Source organism: Vombatus ursinus, unplaced genomic scaffold, assembly GCF_900497805.2.
Source record: "Vombatus ursinus unplaced genomic scaffold, bare-nosed wombat genome assembly UNPS02014798.1, whole genome shotgun sequence".
NCBI classification, from domain to species: domain Eukaryota; kingdom Metazoa; phylum Chordata; class Mammalia; order Diprotodontia; family Vombatidae; genus Vombatus; species Vombatus ursinus.
Genome location: NW_020954576.1, coordinates 8,928,170 through 8,945,828, shown reverse-complemented (window position 1 = coordinate 8,945,828; position 17,659 = coordinate 8,928,170). Strand labels below are relative to the sequence as shown.

Genomic DNA, 17,659 nt, shown 5'->3' with positions numbered 1-17,659 from the left:
GCCAGAGATTATTCTACTTGGCAAAGGAAATAAGCAAAATAAGAGTTGACTTGGCTGCTGTGAATTAGGGTCCATGAACAGTGCAAAGGGTTATCCCGGTCCTTTTTTTGAGCCTCCTCATTGGCCTAGCATACAAAAACCCTCCAAAACAAAACAGCTTTTTGCTCTTGCCATTTTCATCAGCTCATTCTGACATTTAACTCTCCTGACAATTTTTATAGGATCATCCTGTGTTGTATTCTTCCTCTCTCACCTGCTCTGGTGTCCATTTTCTAAAAATATTGAAAAAAAAAATTTTTTTTTCTTAGACAACCTTTCCTTTTCCTTATTGTTAGAATTGTTTCTTTCTTGTGCTTTCAGAATTTCACTTTTCAAGAGAGAATTCCTCTAGGGGTTAATTGTTAGTAATCATAACATCTTAAATTATAATGTATATGCTTAACTGTTTTCATGTTGTATCCTCCCTGTGGAATATAAGCTCTTTGAAGTTAGTTAGTTATTCACTTTCTTTGTTTCCTCAGTGCCTTGCACTTGCATTAAGTAAATGCTTACTTAATTGTCTGTTGCATTGAGTTGTCTTAGTTCATGAGGTCCCACCTGTTCTTTTTTTGAATTTTTGAAACCTCTTCTCCTGAAACCTAGGGTACGTATTGGGACTGTCTTACCTTCCCTCCCTTTAACATAATTGCTCTGAACTGATGTGGTCACTTCCCATTGAAGACGTCTTCAGTCACATCCAAGCATTTCCACTGGCTGTCCCCCATGCTTGGAATTCTTTTCCTCACAAACTATTGCCTAGCTTCTTTCTAGTCCCATTTAAAATTCTACCTTCTACAGGATCCAATGTAATTCTATTGCCTTTCCTATGTTGTTTTCAATTTATCCAGTCCTTAGCGTGTTTGTACATAGTTGTTTGCATGTTGTCTCCCTCACTGCGCCGTGAGCTCTTGGAGAGCAGGGACTGTTCTTTGTATTTCTTTATATTCCCAGTGATTTTGCTTTTCTTCGTGTCCTCAGTGCGTAGCACATAGTATGTGCTTAATAAATGTTTACTGGCTGACTGGCTAACATAATTTCTACTCCAACAACCAGTTCTCTTGGTTGGTGAGAATCAGATTCTGAATAAGCTTCTTTCATTGCTTTCTCTACCTTTTGAAGTGTGGAATTATCATTGAGACATTCTAGGAAATTATTATTTGCTCTGTTTTTGGCTTATATCCAGATATTCGAAGTTCTTCCATCCCCCTTAGATCATGTTTCCTTGTTAAGGTTGTGATTTGTTGCTTGAACTCAAGGCATTTCCTTTTTGTCCTGATGAGCTGTAGTATAATTTTTTGGCGGTGTCACTTCTGTTTTGGTGTTTGTTAGTATAATTTTATGACACTTTAGTTTTGGTATTCGTTGATAATTACTCAAATCTTTTCTACCACTTTCCTCCTTTCTGGTTCCTTTATCTGTGTATCTTTCTTAATATACCATGTTGTGCACTTTCCACCTCTCCCGCTTTTACCTGTCTCATTCTTTTTGAATAAGGTTTACACTTACTAGAGCCATATTTCTGTCACTCAGCTGTAGTAATATAGTAAACAGTCAAATCTGTTTCCTTGTGACCTCTAGTTTATTTTACTTATTGCCTATGCTTGTGTATTTGTATATAGCTACCTGAGGCCACTTGTTTTATTGGGGACTTACCTCTTGGAGTTGGGACATGTATAATGTACTCCTTTATAATTCTAGTACTATTGGGAAAAAGATCTATTATCTATGTTAAATCAAGCTTACTTTTACCATATGTAGTATATTTTAGGACCTGACTAGACCTGATTTGTATATCTAATTCTGTGTAATAAGAAACCTTAGTAAATATTTATAGCAGCACTTGTGGTAGCAAAGAAGTAAGAAAAGTGGGTGCTCATTGATTGGGGAACAGCTGAACAAATCCTGATATATGATTTTTTTTTTTTAAGTTTTTAGGCAATTGGGGTTAAGTGACTTGCCCAGGGTCGCACAGCTAGTAAGTGTCAAGTGTTGGTCTGAGGCCGGATTTGAACTCAGGTCCTCCTGACTTCAAGGCCGGTGCTCTATCCACTGTACCACCTAGCTGCCCCATGATATATGATTTTAATGGAATGTTATTGCACCACAAGAAATCATGAATGTGAATAATTTAAAAAAATTTGGGAAGACTTTGTGAATTGAAGCATACGTAGTGAAGCAAGTGGAACAAGATAGCAATTTACATGACGGACACTATATGATATAAAGTATATATTATTTATATATAATATAAAGTAATATAAAGAAAAGCAATATCAGAAAGATTCAGAATTCTGATCAGTGCACTGACTAGTGAGATCAGTGTCCTGAAGCATCCCTCCTGCCTCATCAGAGAGGTTGTGGAATAGAGCTGTAGAATGGGTTATACATTTCTACACGTGGCCAAGGTGTTGATTTATTTTGCTTAATTAAACTTTATTACAAGGCATGGTTATGTTTTTGTGGAGAAGGTGTCATTGAGAAGTTTAGTGGTATAAGAAGAGAGTATAAAACGCTTTGTCAGAAGGGGTTTCTTCTTTTAGAAAATATCCACATTTTTAAGAAAATGTGTTTGGTATTTTGAGAGAGCATTACAAACCGTTTAATTCTCTCAGTGCTAAACATAAAAAATAACATGGCATTCTCTAGGTTGAAGTAATGGACCCAGTGTGGCCCCTCTACTGCTTGTAACCTCTGGCTACCTTGGAGCTCCCTCCACCTCACTAATCTCCTCAGCCTTTCGGTGAATTTGGCAGAATGAAGGCTGTAAATTTGTTTCATGCATCTCTTTGCTCTCCTGGGTTATTCCCACTTGTGTTCTCAGTCTCAGTCTTTATGTATTTTGTTCATATGATGTTGGGCCTGACCCAGATAAACATCTTTAGTTTAAAAAGGGCCATACACACTTTTTTTGTATTCACTAATAACAGAAACACTTGACTGTTGCTATTATAGAACAATTTTTTAGGTATACAAGTTATGACTATTAAAGAATGAGACTGAGCCTGTGAGCCTGCCACAAAATTCAGACTGCTGACTCTTTGTGTATGTACCTCTTTATTTAAATAGTGTTTTCTTTTTCTATGTACGTCTGTTATGCTCACTCTTCTCTTGCACACCACGGGGAATATGATGACCGTTATTCCTAACTTTTCTTGGAAAAGAAAACTAAGCTGTTGTGTTTATATACAAATGAAGGGAAATTATATTATGTTACTCAGTCACTAGGCCTTCCACAAAGGGATTAGGAGGATTGGGTCAAATTTGTATGTTTGTATTACAAATCTTTCAGTTTTTCTAACTGTAAAGCAAAGTTACTAGCTGGTGAACTCATTTTTATTAAATACTTTCTATAGGAAAGTTACCACATCAAAGGTTATATAGTATAGGGAAGATGTCAGTAAGTAGCTTTCTGTTGTAGAGTGTTACAGTAGTAGACAGCTTGTGTAGGGACCGTGGTAGTAATGGTGGAAAGAAAGAGAACAACTACTATGTTCTATTTGTCTTGCATCTTACTACCTGGCCTTATACCCCTAAACATTGCATTCTCTCTCATAATAAATTAGGCCAGTTCTGTGTGATTAGAAGTGCCTAAGTAACTAGGAGTATTTATACATATGATAATTAGTATACATAGGACATTTAAACAATTGAATGTCATTTAGACAAGAAAATGAAGAAATTAATGTAATGTTTCCTTTCATGATTTGGGTGATGAGTAGGGACACTAAATAAACATTCTTTTATTAAAGAAATTGCTTCCCTCTATCTACCATTAGCTTGTGGCTTCTTGGCACTGGGGGTCCAGTATGAACAGCTATTGTTGTAATGCATAATGATGTACCATAATATATCATCAGTTTCTATGAATTTTGCTATCACAGCTAAAGTTCTGCCTTCTGCAGGAAGACTTTCCCACTACTCCTTTTATTTAGTGCCCTCCCTCTTAATGGTATTTCCAGTTTTTCTTGTACGTATCTTGTTTGCATATACTTTTTTGCATATTGTCTCTTCCCTACTAGACTTTGAACTCTGTGAGAACAGGGCCTTTTTTTTTTTTTTTTTTGCCTTTTTTTTTGTATCCCCAACGCTTAGTACAGTGCCTGGCCCTTTAGTAAGTGCTCAATAAATGCTTTATGTCTTGAGTAATAGTTTTAGTTACATTTCTGGTGTTTCTGGAATAATGTACTTTTTCTTTGGCACAGATGGGGTACTCACTGTTCTTCAGAATTCTGTCATGTCCACTGCAGAAAGTATTTCTGAGTTTCTTGTTAGAAGGCTAACTGCCAATGAATTGAGTACTGTAAGTATTTAACGGAATAACCTGACAGTTGTGTTGTTAAATTGAAATATTATGTAATATTTTTCCCCTTAGATAAATCTACTGAAAAGTCTCTTTACACGTAAGAACTGGAGTGATGCCTGCCATCCAACTCTTTTGCCAAATGATTGTTGGCTCTTTCATGCTCCCCCAGTGACCCATTTGTGTGTGTGTGTGAATGTTTGTAAAAATTAGATGTTTTATCTTTCGATTATGATTCCTTGCTTTTGTTTTAATATGTAATCCATTTGTGAAGGATCACTGAATCTTGATTTTTACTTGTAATTTTTTATTAGAGATATTTTAATATCAATTATACATATCTTTTATTTGTCTTAGGTTTCAGATCTAGAACGTTGTCACTTATACTTAACAATGTTATCTGAACTTGTGAATTTACATGGGAAGGTTGGTTGGAAAAACAGTGACTCCATTTGGAGATTCATTTCCCTTTTAAAAAATGCCTCCATTCTGCATCTGCAAGACATAAGTAGTGAAAAGGTAATTTTTCTAATGTAATTTTTTTGTGAGCCTGTTGTAGCTTACAAGAAGTATTATTAGATCTAATTGCAGTAATTAATCGATTAATCAATGAGCCTTTATTAAGCAACATCTTTGTTTGAGGCATTATGCTAAGAGCTGGGGATATGAAGATAAAAATGAAACAGTCTGCCCTCAAGAAGCTTTCATTCATTTGAGGGAGACATACATAAATAAGCAAAATATATACAAATTGAATACAAAGTAAATTTTCTGTTGTGGAGAAGGGCACTAGCACTTGGGAGGATTAAGGAAGGCTTCATGTAGAAAATGAATTTTCATTTTCAACTGAATTTTGAAATAAATAAAGAATTTTAAGAAGTGGCAGTCCATTCCAGGCATGGAGGACAACTTAATTCAAAAATACAGAAAAGCATGACATAGTGTCATGTGAGAGGAAGAACAGAAAGATCAGTTTGGATGAACTATAAATGCACAAAGGGCAGTAAATGGATAATAAGTTTGGAAAGGTGGGTTGGAGGCAGATTGTGAAGGACTCTAAAGCTAAATGGAAGAGCTTACTTTTTTTTTTTTTTTTGGTTTGTTTGTTTTTTAGGCAATTGGGGTTAAGTGACTTGCTCAGGGTCACACAGCTAGTAAGTGTCAAGTGTTTGGTCTGAGGCCGGATTTGAACTCCGGTCCTCCTGACTTCAGGGCCGGTGCTCTATCCACTGTACCACCTAACTGCCCCGAGAGCTTACTTTTCATCCTAGAGGAAATAGGGAGCCAGTAGGGTTTACTAAGTAGGGTAGTGACCTCATCTAACATGTGCTTTAGGAAAATCACTTTGGTAACTGAGGTGTGGTAAGACTAAAATTACAAATCACTTATGACTGACTAATTTCATTATGCTAGGCATCAGTTTCTCCAGCTGTAGAATAGGAAGATTGGACTATATGATTTTGAAAGTGTTTTTCTTCTCTCCATCTATGATCCTGTCACCCTACTTTATAATAACAGAAGAATGTAGGTGGCCACGTAGTCTTGTGAAAAGGAGCATGACTGAGTTAGAAGGAGAATGAAGACGTGTCATGACACCTCAGTTCAGATCTAGGTAGGCTGAGCTAAGTGACACCATAGATAGAACCTAGGACTTAGAATCAGGGAGTCTTAAGTTCAAATCCTGCCTCAGACCAGCTGTGACCCCGGGAAAGTCACTTAATCTCTGTGTGCAAAATGGGGATAACAACACCTACTTCCCAGTGTTGTTTTGAGGACCAACTGAGATAATAATTGTAAAGCACTTTACAAACCTTAAATTGCTATGTAAATGCTACTTGTTGCTATTATTATCATTATGAGAAACAGTACTTCATTGTGCCTATTTCTTATATAGCAGATGAGGACAGTACTTTTAGCCTGACTGCCCGGGGTTATAGGAAGGATGAAATGACAGCAGATGGGAAAGTCCTGTGAACAATTCCACGACTCTGTAATGGAAGACAATGTTGTTATTTAAAGTTGGCTCACTTGTCCAGAATTCTCACTCAGGAATAGTGGCACCAAGACCTTGTGTGTGTGTTGTGCTTCAAGCATCCTCCATGTAATCTCAGTAACTCGTTTGGATCCATCATCCCTGGACCTCTCTAGGCCAGTAAGATCAAAGAATCATAGAAAGAGATCAAGAAAGGACCTTGCATATCACCTTGTCCAAACCCTCTCATTTTATAGATGATGAAACAGGCTCAGAGAAGTCCTTAGGTGACTTAGGGTCACACAGGTAATAAGTGGCAAAACTGGAAATTGAACCTGGGTCTTGTGTCTCCAAATGCAGCACTGTTTCTAGTGTTTCACGTTGTATTTTGATGACAAGGGAAAAAAATTAACTTAAATAATTATATTGTTCCATAAAAATTATATTTTGTTTATATCTAATAGGTATAAATATTTTAAAAAGTTCCTGTAGTTATGTAATAAAATAACAACTACTACATGAAAATTGTTACAATTTTATAAAGGTAGGGATGTTCTCTTTGCAAAATTTAATGATACAATTTCTTGTAGTATATATAGATGTATCGTTTAGCTTTTTGTTCTTACTGAACAAAGTGGCTAGCATAAATAAAGCTGTCTACAGTGATGAAAGCTCTTTACGTAACTTTCATGAATAATTTTCTAATCTGTTACTAAGAATATGAGTTAATCTAACTTTATATTTTTTCATTTTGGGTCCTAGAGAAGTAGCCCAGTTACCCAGGTAGTAAAGCTGGGATTTGAACCTGGATTCTGTTGATGCCAGATTGAGTGCTCCTTCTAGTACACTACAGGCACCATTAAAATATTTAATTTTTAAGGGTCCTTTTTATTTCACTTTTTGAAATACTTTGAACTTTTTTTAAGGTTATGAAGGATCATAGTATATAAAAAGGAATTAAATTCCTCACTGCAAAAGTGTTGTAATATCAAAATGGTCTGCATAGACATTGGTCCCCCCTTTAGGATAGGGAAAATTTAAACAACATTTCCTGCAAGTGATATGATATAGACATGACTAATCGGCAACATGTGAGACACCTATGGCCCTGGGAGTCTTTGCAATGCTTCAGCCTCTCTTTTTAAGGCTGTCACATCCTACCACAACTGATACTTGTAAAATGAATGTGTGGCCACCCAAGCTCCTAGATTACAGATTGTGATTTATAATGTCTGTACACAAGTCAGTCAACAAGCATTTATTAAATGCTTCCATAAGCACCTGCTCAATACCAGGCATTGTGCAAAGCACAGAGAATACTAAGAAAGGCAGAAACACTGTCCTTCTCCTTAAGAAGCTCACATTGTAATGGAGGAGAAATATTTAAGTAACTATGTACACAGAAACATAACTAGGTATATAGAATAGACACACACATATATATATACATATATTTGTATAATATATAATACACATGTACAGTGAGTGGGAAGGTAATCTTAGAGGAAAGGCCAGGAACACAGTTGACAGAGAATATGAATGACAGAGTAAGCAGAAGTGAAAGAGTTTCTTGTAAATATGTTGGAAGCTCAGGAGTGTTATACATACAGGATATGCATACACTTGGAGGTATAGTGATGTGATGTGGGCAGCTGGGTGGCATAATAGGAAGACCACTGGACTTGGAGTCAGGAAGACCTTATTTCAAAATCTGCTTCAGACACTTAATAGTTGTGTAGCTCCCTGAGCAAGTGATTTAATTTCTCAGCTTCAGTTTCCTCATCTGTAATATGAGAATAATAATAGCACCTGAGAAGGTTGATGAAGTAGATCAAATGAGATATTTTAGAAGTGTTTTGCAAACCTTAAGGCACTATATAGATGTTAGCTAATATTATTAAATAGTGGTGACCTAAATTACTCTTGGTCGAGAATAGGATTTTGTTACTAACTGTAGCACTTGTTCAGTGACTTTGAGCTATGTGGTTAAGGCTCTGTGCATTGGTTTACACAGCACATTCATCAGTGAGTCATTTTCTGTAGTCAGGAAGGATGACATTTCTTTTGCTTTTCTCCAGAGAGCAGAAGTAGGAGAAGTTGGTGGAAATTGTAGAGAGGTAGACTTATTATTGCTTTAAAGATATAATGGACTTGAACTGACTTTATGTTAAACAATTTTTTTTTTCCTTATCAGGAACCAAAACTAGGTAAACAGATTCAGAAAGTAGTTAGTATGGCGTGTTTGTCAGTGGTCTGTGGGATCCTCTCCCAGCAATCAGATTTGCATCTTGATTTCCTAGATACTGAAATTTTGGAAAACTTTATTTCTTCCTTTCACCTCAACCAGATAGTAAGAAAGCCACATGCTGAGGAACAAAACAGGTTTGTACCAATCCTTTCTAGCTTAAGATGTTCTTGAACTGTTTCTTTTATTGCTGTTAGAAATTTTTAAAATCCCAAATCCTATCCTTGTGTTTTAGTAATTGAATTAGATACTCATCTCATCCAGCCCTGCTGTTGTCAGTTTGGTTAGACCATGTGTAGTTGTATTTGTCTTAGACTGCAATAGTATTAGCAAATTTTCTTCTTGTTAGCTGATGATGAGTAGGCTTCTTCAATTTAAGTGATTCTCTTCTGGGCAGGGGAACTTGATGGTAGTAATGTTTAAATTTGTCTCTATAAGAACATTGTATTGTATGTGCAAAGAAAATAAAACTTTACCATAAATAACTATAGGTAGTAATGGTATTTTTTTGTTACAGTTTATTTGAAGAATCATCTTCCCAGGGATGGGGGAGAGTAGTTGCACAGTATATTCATGATCAATGGCTCTGCCTCTCATTCCTGTTAAACAAATACCATACCCTTATACCAACCACAGAGGGTGAGATGGAGCCCTTTCTGCATGTCATTCCAAAGCCAGTAGGCATTTTGCAGTCTGCATTAGAAGCCCTCACTATCCTTCCTTCTGATCAAGTTTTGCCAGTGTTTCATTGCATGAAAATACTGGTTCCTAAAGTAAGTGATAGATTTGTCAATTTAAGTCTAGCTGTAGAAATAATTACAGAATTTTTTGAAATTAAGTGATAACTGCCTCCCTTTTTTTGTTTTTCTAAAGCTTCTTTACTCCTCGGAATCACTCTGCATTGAGTCTTTTGATATGGCTTGGAAAATTATATATTCTTTGAGCAATACACAACTGATATTCTGGTCTAATTTAAAAGCTTTTGTCCAGTTTGTCTTTGATATCAGAGTTCTTGCTGTTGCTGCCAGAATCAAGGGCCAGGCATATTCAAAAATAAAGGAGGTAAATTTTTTTTTAGCATAGCCTCTGGGATTATCATTTGTGGGTAAGAAATTTTAAGCTACCACTAAATTTACTATATTCAGTTATGAACTTAAAGATAACTAATTAGCACAGTGTAATGGGGCTTTATATGATTAAAAAAGAAATCTAAACCTAAGTATGCCGTGAAGTTTTCTTTTTAGGGAAAAGTGGCAGGGTTATTTATTCATTTTTTCCTGTTTTGGGGAGGGAATTTGTTCCTTTGGAGATTTCTAGATGATTAGGAAACCAGAGTGATCTTGTTAGTGCTATGATTTTTTGACTTTTTTTAACTGTCTCTAGGCATTGAATAGATTTGTTTATAGACTTGATGTTGGTTTTGTTGTAGCTTCTATTTGATTAGAGGTTGTTCACCTAATAGTTTATAGGGACACTGATTTCTTTGAAAGCAAAAATGCAAGTAAGTAAATTGACTTCCATTTTATTTTCATTTCAGATTATATATAAGATAATTGAAATGTCCACAACAAAGACTGGGGTCTTGAATATATTGATAAGTTATTGCTGTCGATCTTGGATAGTTCCTACTTCAGATGATTTGACTCTATCCCAAGATCCATTTTCAAGTGCTAGGGATTATATTGAACTTATTATTGAAGGCTGCATCTTTGGAACTGTGTTCAGACGAGATCAAAGGTAAAAAAGCACTTGATTTCATACTATTATATTTACATTAGATAACTTAATTGGGTAGAATTATATGTGCCAGCTACTTTACATTGCTTTTCTTTGTTTTGAAGCTGTTAAGAGAAATAAAAACTATTAGATTTGGAATTTTGTACTTTAATCTTTTAAAAATATTCTTTTGTCTTTTTTTTTTTTTTGTCAAGGCTTATACAGAATGTACAAACCTTCATAGAAAATCTTGGACATGGATGTGCAGCAAATGTTGTTACAGAAAAGTAAATATGTTTAATATTTTTTCTTGTGTAAACATAAATGGGAAATTGTTTCTTTATTATTATGAAGACACCTTTGTTAAATGGGGGAATATTTATGAGTTAGAAAAAATAAGACCTAATTAAATTAACATTTATTAAGCACTTGTTATATGTAAGGAACAATGTTGTTTAAGCCAGCTGTCAAAAAACACATTTAAATGTACTATTCTTTGAAAACTCTTTTTCTTGGTGCTATTGCCAATAATGTAAAATTTCAGTATTATAACCCTTGCACTAAAAGCCCAGAATGAAAAAAATGATTGACTACAGAAGATTTTTAGGCCCCTTTAGAATGTATTAAAGTGATTTATTCTTTAGATTTTCTTTGTTATGAAATTTACAGATGGCATAGCTAACTGATTAATACCATATCAAACAAAATATAGTTACTCTGAAACATTTTAGAAGTTTTTATCTCTGATTAGATCTGATTTCTCTGATCCATTCTGTGAACTCACCCTTATGAAAGTAATTTATTTTGTCCCTGAGAGAAAACAGTATTGTATTATTCACTTTGATTTATGTTTGTGAGAACTCATAATGAATTTCATCATTCTTTACTTTTCTTTGTAAAACCAAAAGTTATAGTCATTAAAATATATTATTTTGAAAGATATTCCCAGGTGCATTGTAGAGTATCTGCTATTATTCATGGAGCTGAATTTCTCCACTTTTAAAAAAGACTTTATGTTTTAAACAAGAGAGAGAACAGGGGTTCTACAGGGGTTACTGGGGCCCCTGACCCTTAAGGAGTCCATGGATAGATTCAGGGAGTTCATGATCTTGCATGGGGGAAAAAATCCATTATTATTTTAACAATCTCTACAGAAATTTAGAATTTCTTTCAATTATTAATTAAAAAACAAAACAAAACAACTTTTTTTCTAAGAAGGGGTCTGTAGACTTCATGTGACTGCCAAAGTGATCCATGACTCAAAAAGGGTGAAGAACCCTTGTGGTAGAACACAGCATATGTAAAATTTTCCAGTTAACTTAAAATGATATCCTCATTCGTATTAGAATAGAGAGTGTGGAAATTCATTAAATTAACTGCCAATAATTTTTGCTAAGATGGTTTATATTTAGCTCTGCTTCTCGTAGTTTTTCAAATAGGAGTGTAAAGGAGTGCAAGAATATAGGCCCCCTTTGCCAGATGTACCTTGTATTTTTTAATATTGAAAAATACTAGCCATTGTGATACTTGATATTTATTCCAATTGTTACTTGAGAAAAGGAATATTTGCAATCTTGGATGTAATCTGCTTTTATAAGGTTTTATTGCTTGGCTATGATATCAGATGTGCTTTCCTTGGTATGTGAAGGTGATACTACTTGTCCAATATCAATAGAGTATGAATGTTGAATAAGAACAGGTGTCAACTTGGATTTGTGTTGATCCATTCATACTTTCTGGAGAGTTCCCCCAATTGACTAAAATATGATTCTTTTTATCTTCAATGTTAAGCAGTAATGAAAAATTATTTTCATTAAATTTGGGACTTTTAACTTAATAAAATTTGTTTTACCAGGGTTTTTAAAAAATGTTTTAATAAAATAGTTTCATTTGCTTACAACACATTCAAGATATATTAAATATTATTCAATACATGTGTTTTCCAGTACTAACAGAGATGACCATTATGTGAGAGTTTGCACTATCAAATTCCTTTGTTTATTGGATGGATCAAATATTTCCCACAAGATGTTTATAGAAGATCTTGCAATCAAGCTACTAGATAAAGTAAAGATGTTACTTTATTTTACCTTTAAGATAATTTAAAAATAATCTTTGTTTTTATTAAAGGACTAACAATATAGTGGTGTATTAACCCAGCAGGTTCAGTCAGCAAGTGCATTATTCTTTTCACATAGGCAGAAAGTACATTTTAGTGTTTTGAAAAAAACAAAACCTCTAAATCAAGAAGAAATTAGCTTTAGTGTTTATTTCTAAACATTTGGGTTCAATATTAGTGTAGTTACTATGTTAGGCAAAATTGTTTTATTGGACCTAGTTTTTATATCTAAAAAACAGACAGCATAAATATAAAAGTATTGTTATAAGCTCTGGATTGTGGATTTTCAGAAAAATGTGTCAGGATTTGCATCTCCATAAATTCTTCCTGTTGTATTACATGATGGCAATTTCCCATTATTAAAATAATCAGTGTAGCTAAGTGGGCAAATTTCTTGAAACTGTATGCTCAGCTCTGTACTTTGGGAGTTAGTTTAAGATATGAAAAAAGAGGTAGTAAAAAAGCACCAAGCTGGTTTCTGTTTTCACACTTTAAATCGTTAGCTTTTGGGTCCTGTGGTTTTGAAATCCCCATTGCTTAGAGTGGTAAATTCCACTAATGGCTCTGTCATTGACTTGTTTTGTGAAGAGAGAGTGATTCAACTTTAATAATTCTATAATTCTGACACAATGTAGGAAATTTGGAACGTTCAAGGATGTGTCTAAGTTTGGTTCTCTTTTGGTAGGATTTCAGAAAGGAATAGAATAATGAAGTAATTCAGCTCAATAGGATTCAGTTCTTGCTATATGTCAGTCACTGGGCTCAATGTTGAGAGTGCATGTACAAAAATGGAATAGTCTCTGACCTCAACAATCTTATATGTTACTGAGGGGAAAATGTCAAGTGCATAGATAAATAAATAAAAAATATATAGAAGGAAAAAGCAAAGTAATTTTGAAGTGTGTGTGTAGGGGGTAAGTGTACTAATGACTGGAGGTTTCAAGAAAGGCATCTTGTAGGGGGTGACACTTGATCTGAGCCTTGAAAGGAGTTACCCGGTAGTCTTAACAGGTGGAGGTTAGGAGAAAGCATTCCAGGTATAGGAAATAATCTGTGTAAGGGTAGGAGTTGGAATACTGTCTATGGGGAGAAGTTGGGAGGGAGTACCTGCCCTGCATCTCATGTATCTGTCATGGTTTTTTACTACTCAAATAGCCATTGCTATAGTTTAGTTCCTTCTCTTACAGCTAACTGCCTCCTACTTGGTCTCTTCACCTCAAGTCACATTTAGGCATGAAGTCAGGGAAAACTTCCTCCCAGAGCTGTGTGCAAGAGGAACTGCTACTTTTAGAGGGAGTGGAAGGTGTTAAAGCAGAGCCTGGACAGTCACTTGTGGGACAGGTTATGGTGGGCATTTCTAAATAGCTGCAGAGGTCCCTTTCAGCTCTTAGATTCTGTGAAGTATCTCTCGACTCCAGTCCATCCTCCACAGAGTTGCCAAAGTTATTTTCCTGAAGTGCAGATCTGTTCATGTTACTTCACTACAAGGTAAACTACAGTGGCTTCCTATTAACTCCCAAGATAAAATGGGAATTCCTCTGTTTGGCTTTCACAGTCTGGCTCTAGTTAGTTTTTCCAGCCTCATTATATATTACTTTCTTTCCCACACTTTATGGTACAGCTAAACTGGTTTTCTTGATCTTTGCAATCAGCACTCTGTCTTTTGTCTCATTGCTTTTGTATTGGTCATCCCTGATACCTAGAATGTACTCCTTTACCACCATCTCAGAGAATCCTTTATTTCCTTCAAGACTCAGACTAACCTGATGCCCCACCTTCTAGTGCCCTTTCTCCATATACCACCTTGTATTCTTCTCTGTATGTCTTCTCTTTTAAAAGTAGAGGGTTTTATTTTTGTCTTTGTATCTCCAGTGCCAGTGTGTGATATGTAGTAGGCACTTAATACTAGTTTATTGATTAATATGAAATTTGTTGAGAGCGATAGGTTAGAATGAGACTGTAGAGGACTTTAAATGCCAAAGGAATTTGTATTTGATCCTAGAAGCATTAGGGAACCATTAAAACTTCTTGATCAAAGGTAATAACATGGTCAGAGCTGTTCTAGGATGATCAGTTTGGCAGTTATGTACAGAATGAATTGGAGATGGGAAGTACTGGTAGAAAGGAGGTCAGTTAGATGGCATTTGGAATAGTCTAGGCAAGAGGCAGGGCCTGAAGTAGAGTGGTGGCCATGTGGATGGAGAGGAAAAGATAATACAGAGGTAGAATTAACAGGACTTAGTATCTGATTGAATATGGGAATGAGGGAGAAGGAAGAATTGAGGATGATTTCAAGGTTTCAGCCTGGGTGACTGCAAAGATAGTAGCATCCCAACAAATACAGAGAAGTTACAGTGTATGATCCAGATGATCAGAAATAAAGTGTTGTACATTTTGGCTTTAGTTTTCATAAAATAAATAACAAAACAAAACACTGAGAGCAATAAATTAAAGAATTTTTTTTGATAGCTATTTTCTTGATAGGTAAATTTGGGTGGAATAGTGGAGAAAGTAAAACAGTAAGCTGTCTGTCTGTCTCTCCCTTCTTCCTTCTGTTTCTCTTTTGATTTCCATCTTGTCTATGTTTTCAAGTAAGAAGTATGTGGTTCTTTGTAATGTGCCTGTTTTAAACTTGTGGAGGATAGCTAGTTGCCCAGAACCGTTATGTACATTTCTTCTGAAAACATAAGGAAACCTTTAATACCTCTGTGTAGAGCACCTTGTGGTGAAGTATAAAATATGGTTTCTGCTGTCAAGGAATTTTCTGTTAAATTTAGTCAGTCAACAAACAAGCATTTATTAAGCACTCATTTATGTGCCTGGCATTGTCCTTTGCAAGCAGCTTAGGCAGTTGGCTCAGTGCTGGGCCTGGAGTCAGGAAGACCTGAGTTGGAATCCAGTCTCATACATTTACTAACTACGTGACGTGGGCAAGTCACTTAGCCCTGTGTACCTTAGTTTCCTCATCTATAAAATGAGCTGGAGAAGAAAATAGCAAACCATTCTAGTATCTCTGCCAGGAAAACCCCAAATGGGATCATGAAGAATTGTACATGACTGAAAAATGACAGAACATCATTGTCCTGAGCACTGAGATACAAAAAAAGGCAAAATCACAGTCCCTGCCTTCCAGGAACTCACTTTATCTCTCTCCCTCTCTCTCTCTTTCTTTGTTTTTTGGTGAGGCAGTCGGGGTTAAGTGACTTGCCCAGGGTCAAACAGCTATTAAGTGTCCAAGTGTCTGAGGCCAGATTTGAACTCAGGTCCTCCTGATTCCAAGGCTGGAGCTCTATCCAATGTGCCACCTAGCTACCCCTTGGGAACTCACTTTCGACTAGAGGAGACATATAAATGACTATGCACGAGTTTAGAGTTCAGACTGAGTCTCTTCACTTATCTATAAGTATCCTCTTTCCTTGTGTTCCTTTGTACCTCGTTAAAAAAAAATAGTTTTAATATTATTTTTTGATTTTTTTTATACTGCTCCAAATGTTTTTCCCTCCTGTTTTTCTCTTTTTTTATCTTTCCCCCCATCTGTTGTATGTTTTTTTTTTCCTCTACCTTTTCTTCTCCTTCTGCACACCTAAGATAGTTCATGCTTTGAGGTAGGGTGGTAGAGATTAAAAAAAAAAATCACTAGACTGAAGGAGTAGCTGGGAATTTGCCACAAATTAGCTTTGCAATCTTGAGAAAGTTTTTTTTTTTTTTTATGGGCTTGATTTTCATCTGTAAAAATGAAGTTTGGTTGAATGATTCCTAAAGTTTCTTCATTGTATTCTCATTCCTTTCCCTTATTGATAATATGGAATTAAGGCATACTTTAAAGTCATTCATTTCATTTAATAAATGAACTTTCATTCTTCTTCTGAATTTTAGAAGCAGGTAAGTTGAACTTCTGTGTTTACCTCTTTAAAAATTAAAAAAGACACATAACACTCACTTGCTGTGTGACTCTGGGCAAGTCACTTAACCCCATTTACCTCACTTAAAAAAAAAATGAAAAAAAGTCCTATGTTTAGTTGCCTTTTTCTTTTTCTTCTTTTTTTGGCGCTCTTGATTTCCCCCTCCCCTTTCTTTGTGGGGTAGTTGCACATGAATTTATTTTCTAAAAGATGTTGGTAGGCTGAGGGGTTTGGGGTTACATTGTTGCCTTATGCTCTAGCAAATTACATTTGTAACTTGTTTTAGTTCTAATCACAAACCGTTTAAGTACTTTTTAAACTTAGTGTTATAACATGAAAATTGAATTTCTTTTCAGGATGAACTGGTATCCAGGTCTAGAACACGCTATTATGTGAATTCTTTGCAGCACAGAGTGAAAAATAGAGTGTGGCAGACTCTACTTGTACTGTTCCCCAAATTTGACCAGGTATACCTTTCATCATACACACATCATTAAGACTAATTTACCTTTTTAATTACGAGATTATTCTGTTAAAACAATGCTTGATACTTTTAAATGAGATTAGGCTGAGGAATACATACTTATATCAAGCTTCATAATTAAAATTAAGTAGAAGATGCATTTTATGAAGAAAGATACTGGCCTAATCACTTGTTTACTAGGATAATAAGTTTCATAGAAATAAATTTATAAATGGACTAAGTAGCATAACCAATACCCCTTTAATATTTTATTATCTGATGATAACTTAACCTTCACTAAAATATAAATGTGAGCACAGAGGAAAATAACAAAAATGTATGTTGGAAAGTACAGATTAGGTTTGAAATGCCAAGAAAGGAAAAAGCTATATCTAGACTGCTTGGATATTTTCTTCAGTAAGAGGATTGGAAGACAGGACATGTGGAGATGGCAAGTACTGAATTAAATTACCCTACACCCTGCCCCTCCAGTAATATTTCTTAACAGACAGGAAATCCAGTTACTGATAATGGAAGTCATTTCAAAATCAGATTTTTTTGCCTATTAACTGCTATAGTTAGAACAAAAGTAAAACACAACTTCAAATTAGATGAAAGAATAAAAATGAAAAGATATCAAACAGTTGCAACATGTTCATGCTGACATTTTCAAAACACATGTCAATGGTAGAGGCAGGGGGAGGAAAATGGAAAAAGACATTAATAATGGCCTTAATTATCATTCTTTCCAGTAAAATTGTAGCTGATATAAAGCAGTCACCACAGTAAGGAGAACAAAAGAACCTAGAAACCACTTCAGCCAGTTTAGACTCCATCTCCTTGCCAAGCAGCAGTAATGACAGTTTAGGATACAAACTCATTTGTAAAACACTAGGAAGGAGG

At 35.3% G+C, this 17,659-nt stretch overlaps 1 protein-coding gene across 6 annotated transcripts in view; it reads left to right on the top strand.

Annotated features, from left to right (window-relative positions):
• The window catches only part of LOC114049576 (probable methyltransferase TARBP1), a 90,676-nt gene that overhangs the window by 38,875 nt on the left and 34,142 nt on the right, over positions 1-17,659 (top strand). For all 6 annotated transcript variants that reach the window (XM_027870826.1, XM_027870825.1, XM_027870824.1 and 3 more), the window contains 9 exons: positions 4,242-4,339; positions 4,697-4,858; positions 8,506-8,693; positions 9,074-9,329; positions 9,430-9,618; positions 10,094-10,293; positions 10,488-10,559; positions 12,219-12,339; positions 16,650-16,760. In XM_027870826.1, coding sequence (XP_027726627.1) covers positions 4,242-4,339; positions 4,697-4,858; positions 8,506-8,693; positions 9,074-9,329; positions 9,430-9,618; positions 10,094-10,293; positions 10,488-10,559; positions 12,219-12,339; positions 16,650-16,760 — 1,397 coding nt within the window. The remainder of the gene's footprint in view (positions 1-4,241; positions 4,340-4,696; positions 4,859-8,505; positions 8,694-9,073; positions 9,330-9,429; positions 9,619-10,093; positions 10,294-10,487; positions 10,560-12,218; positions 12,340-16,649; positions 16,761-17,659) is intronic.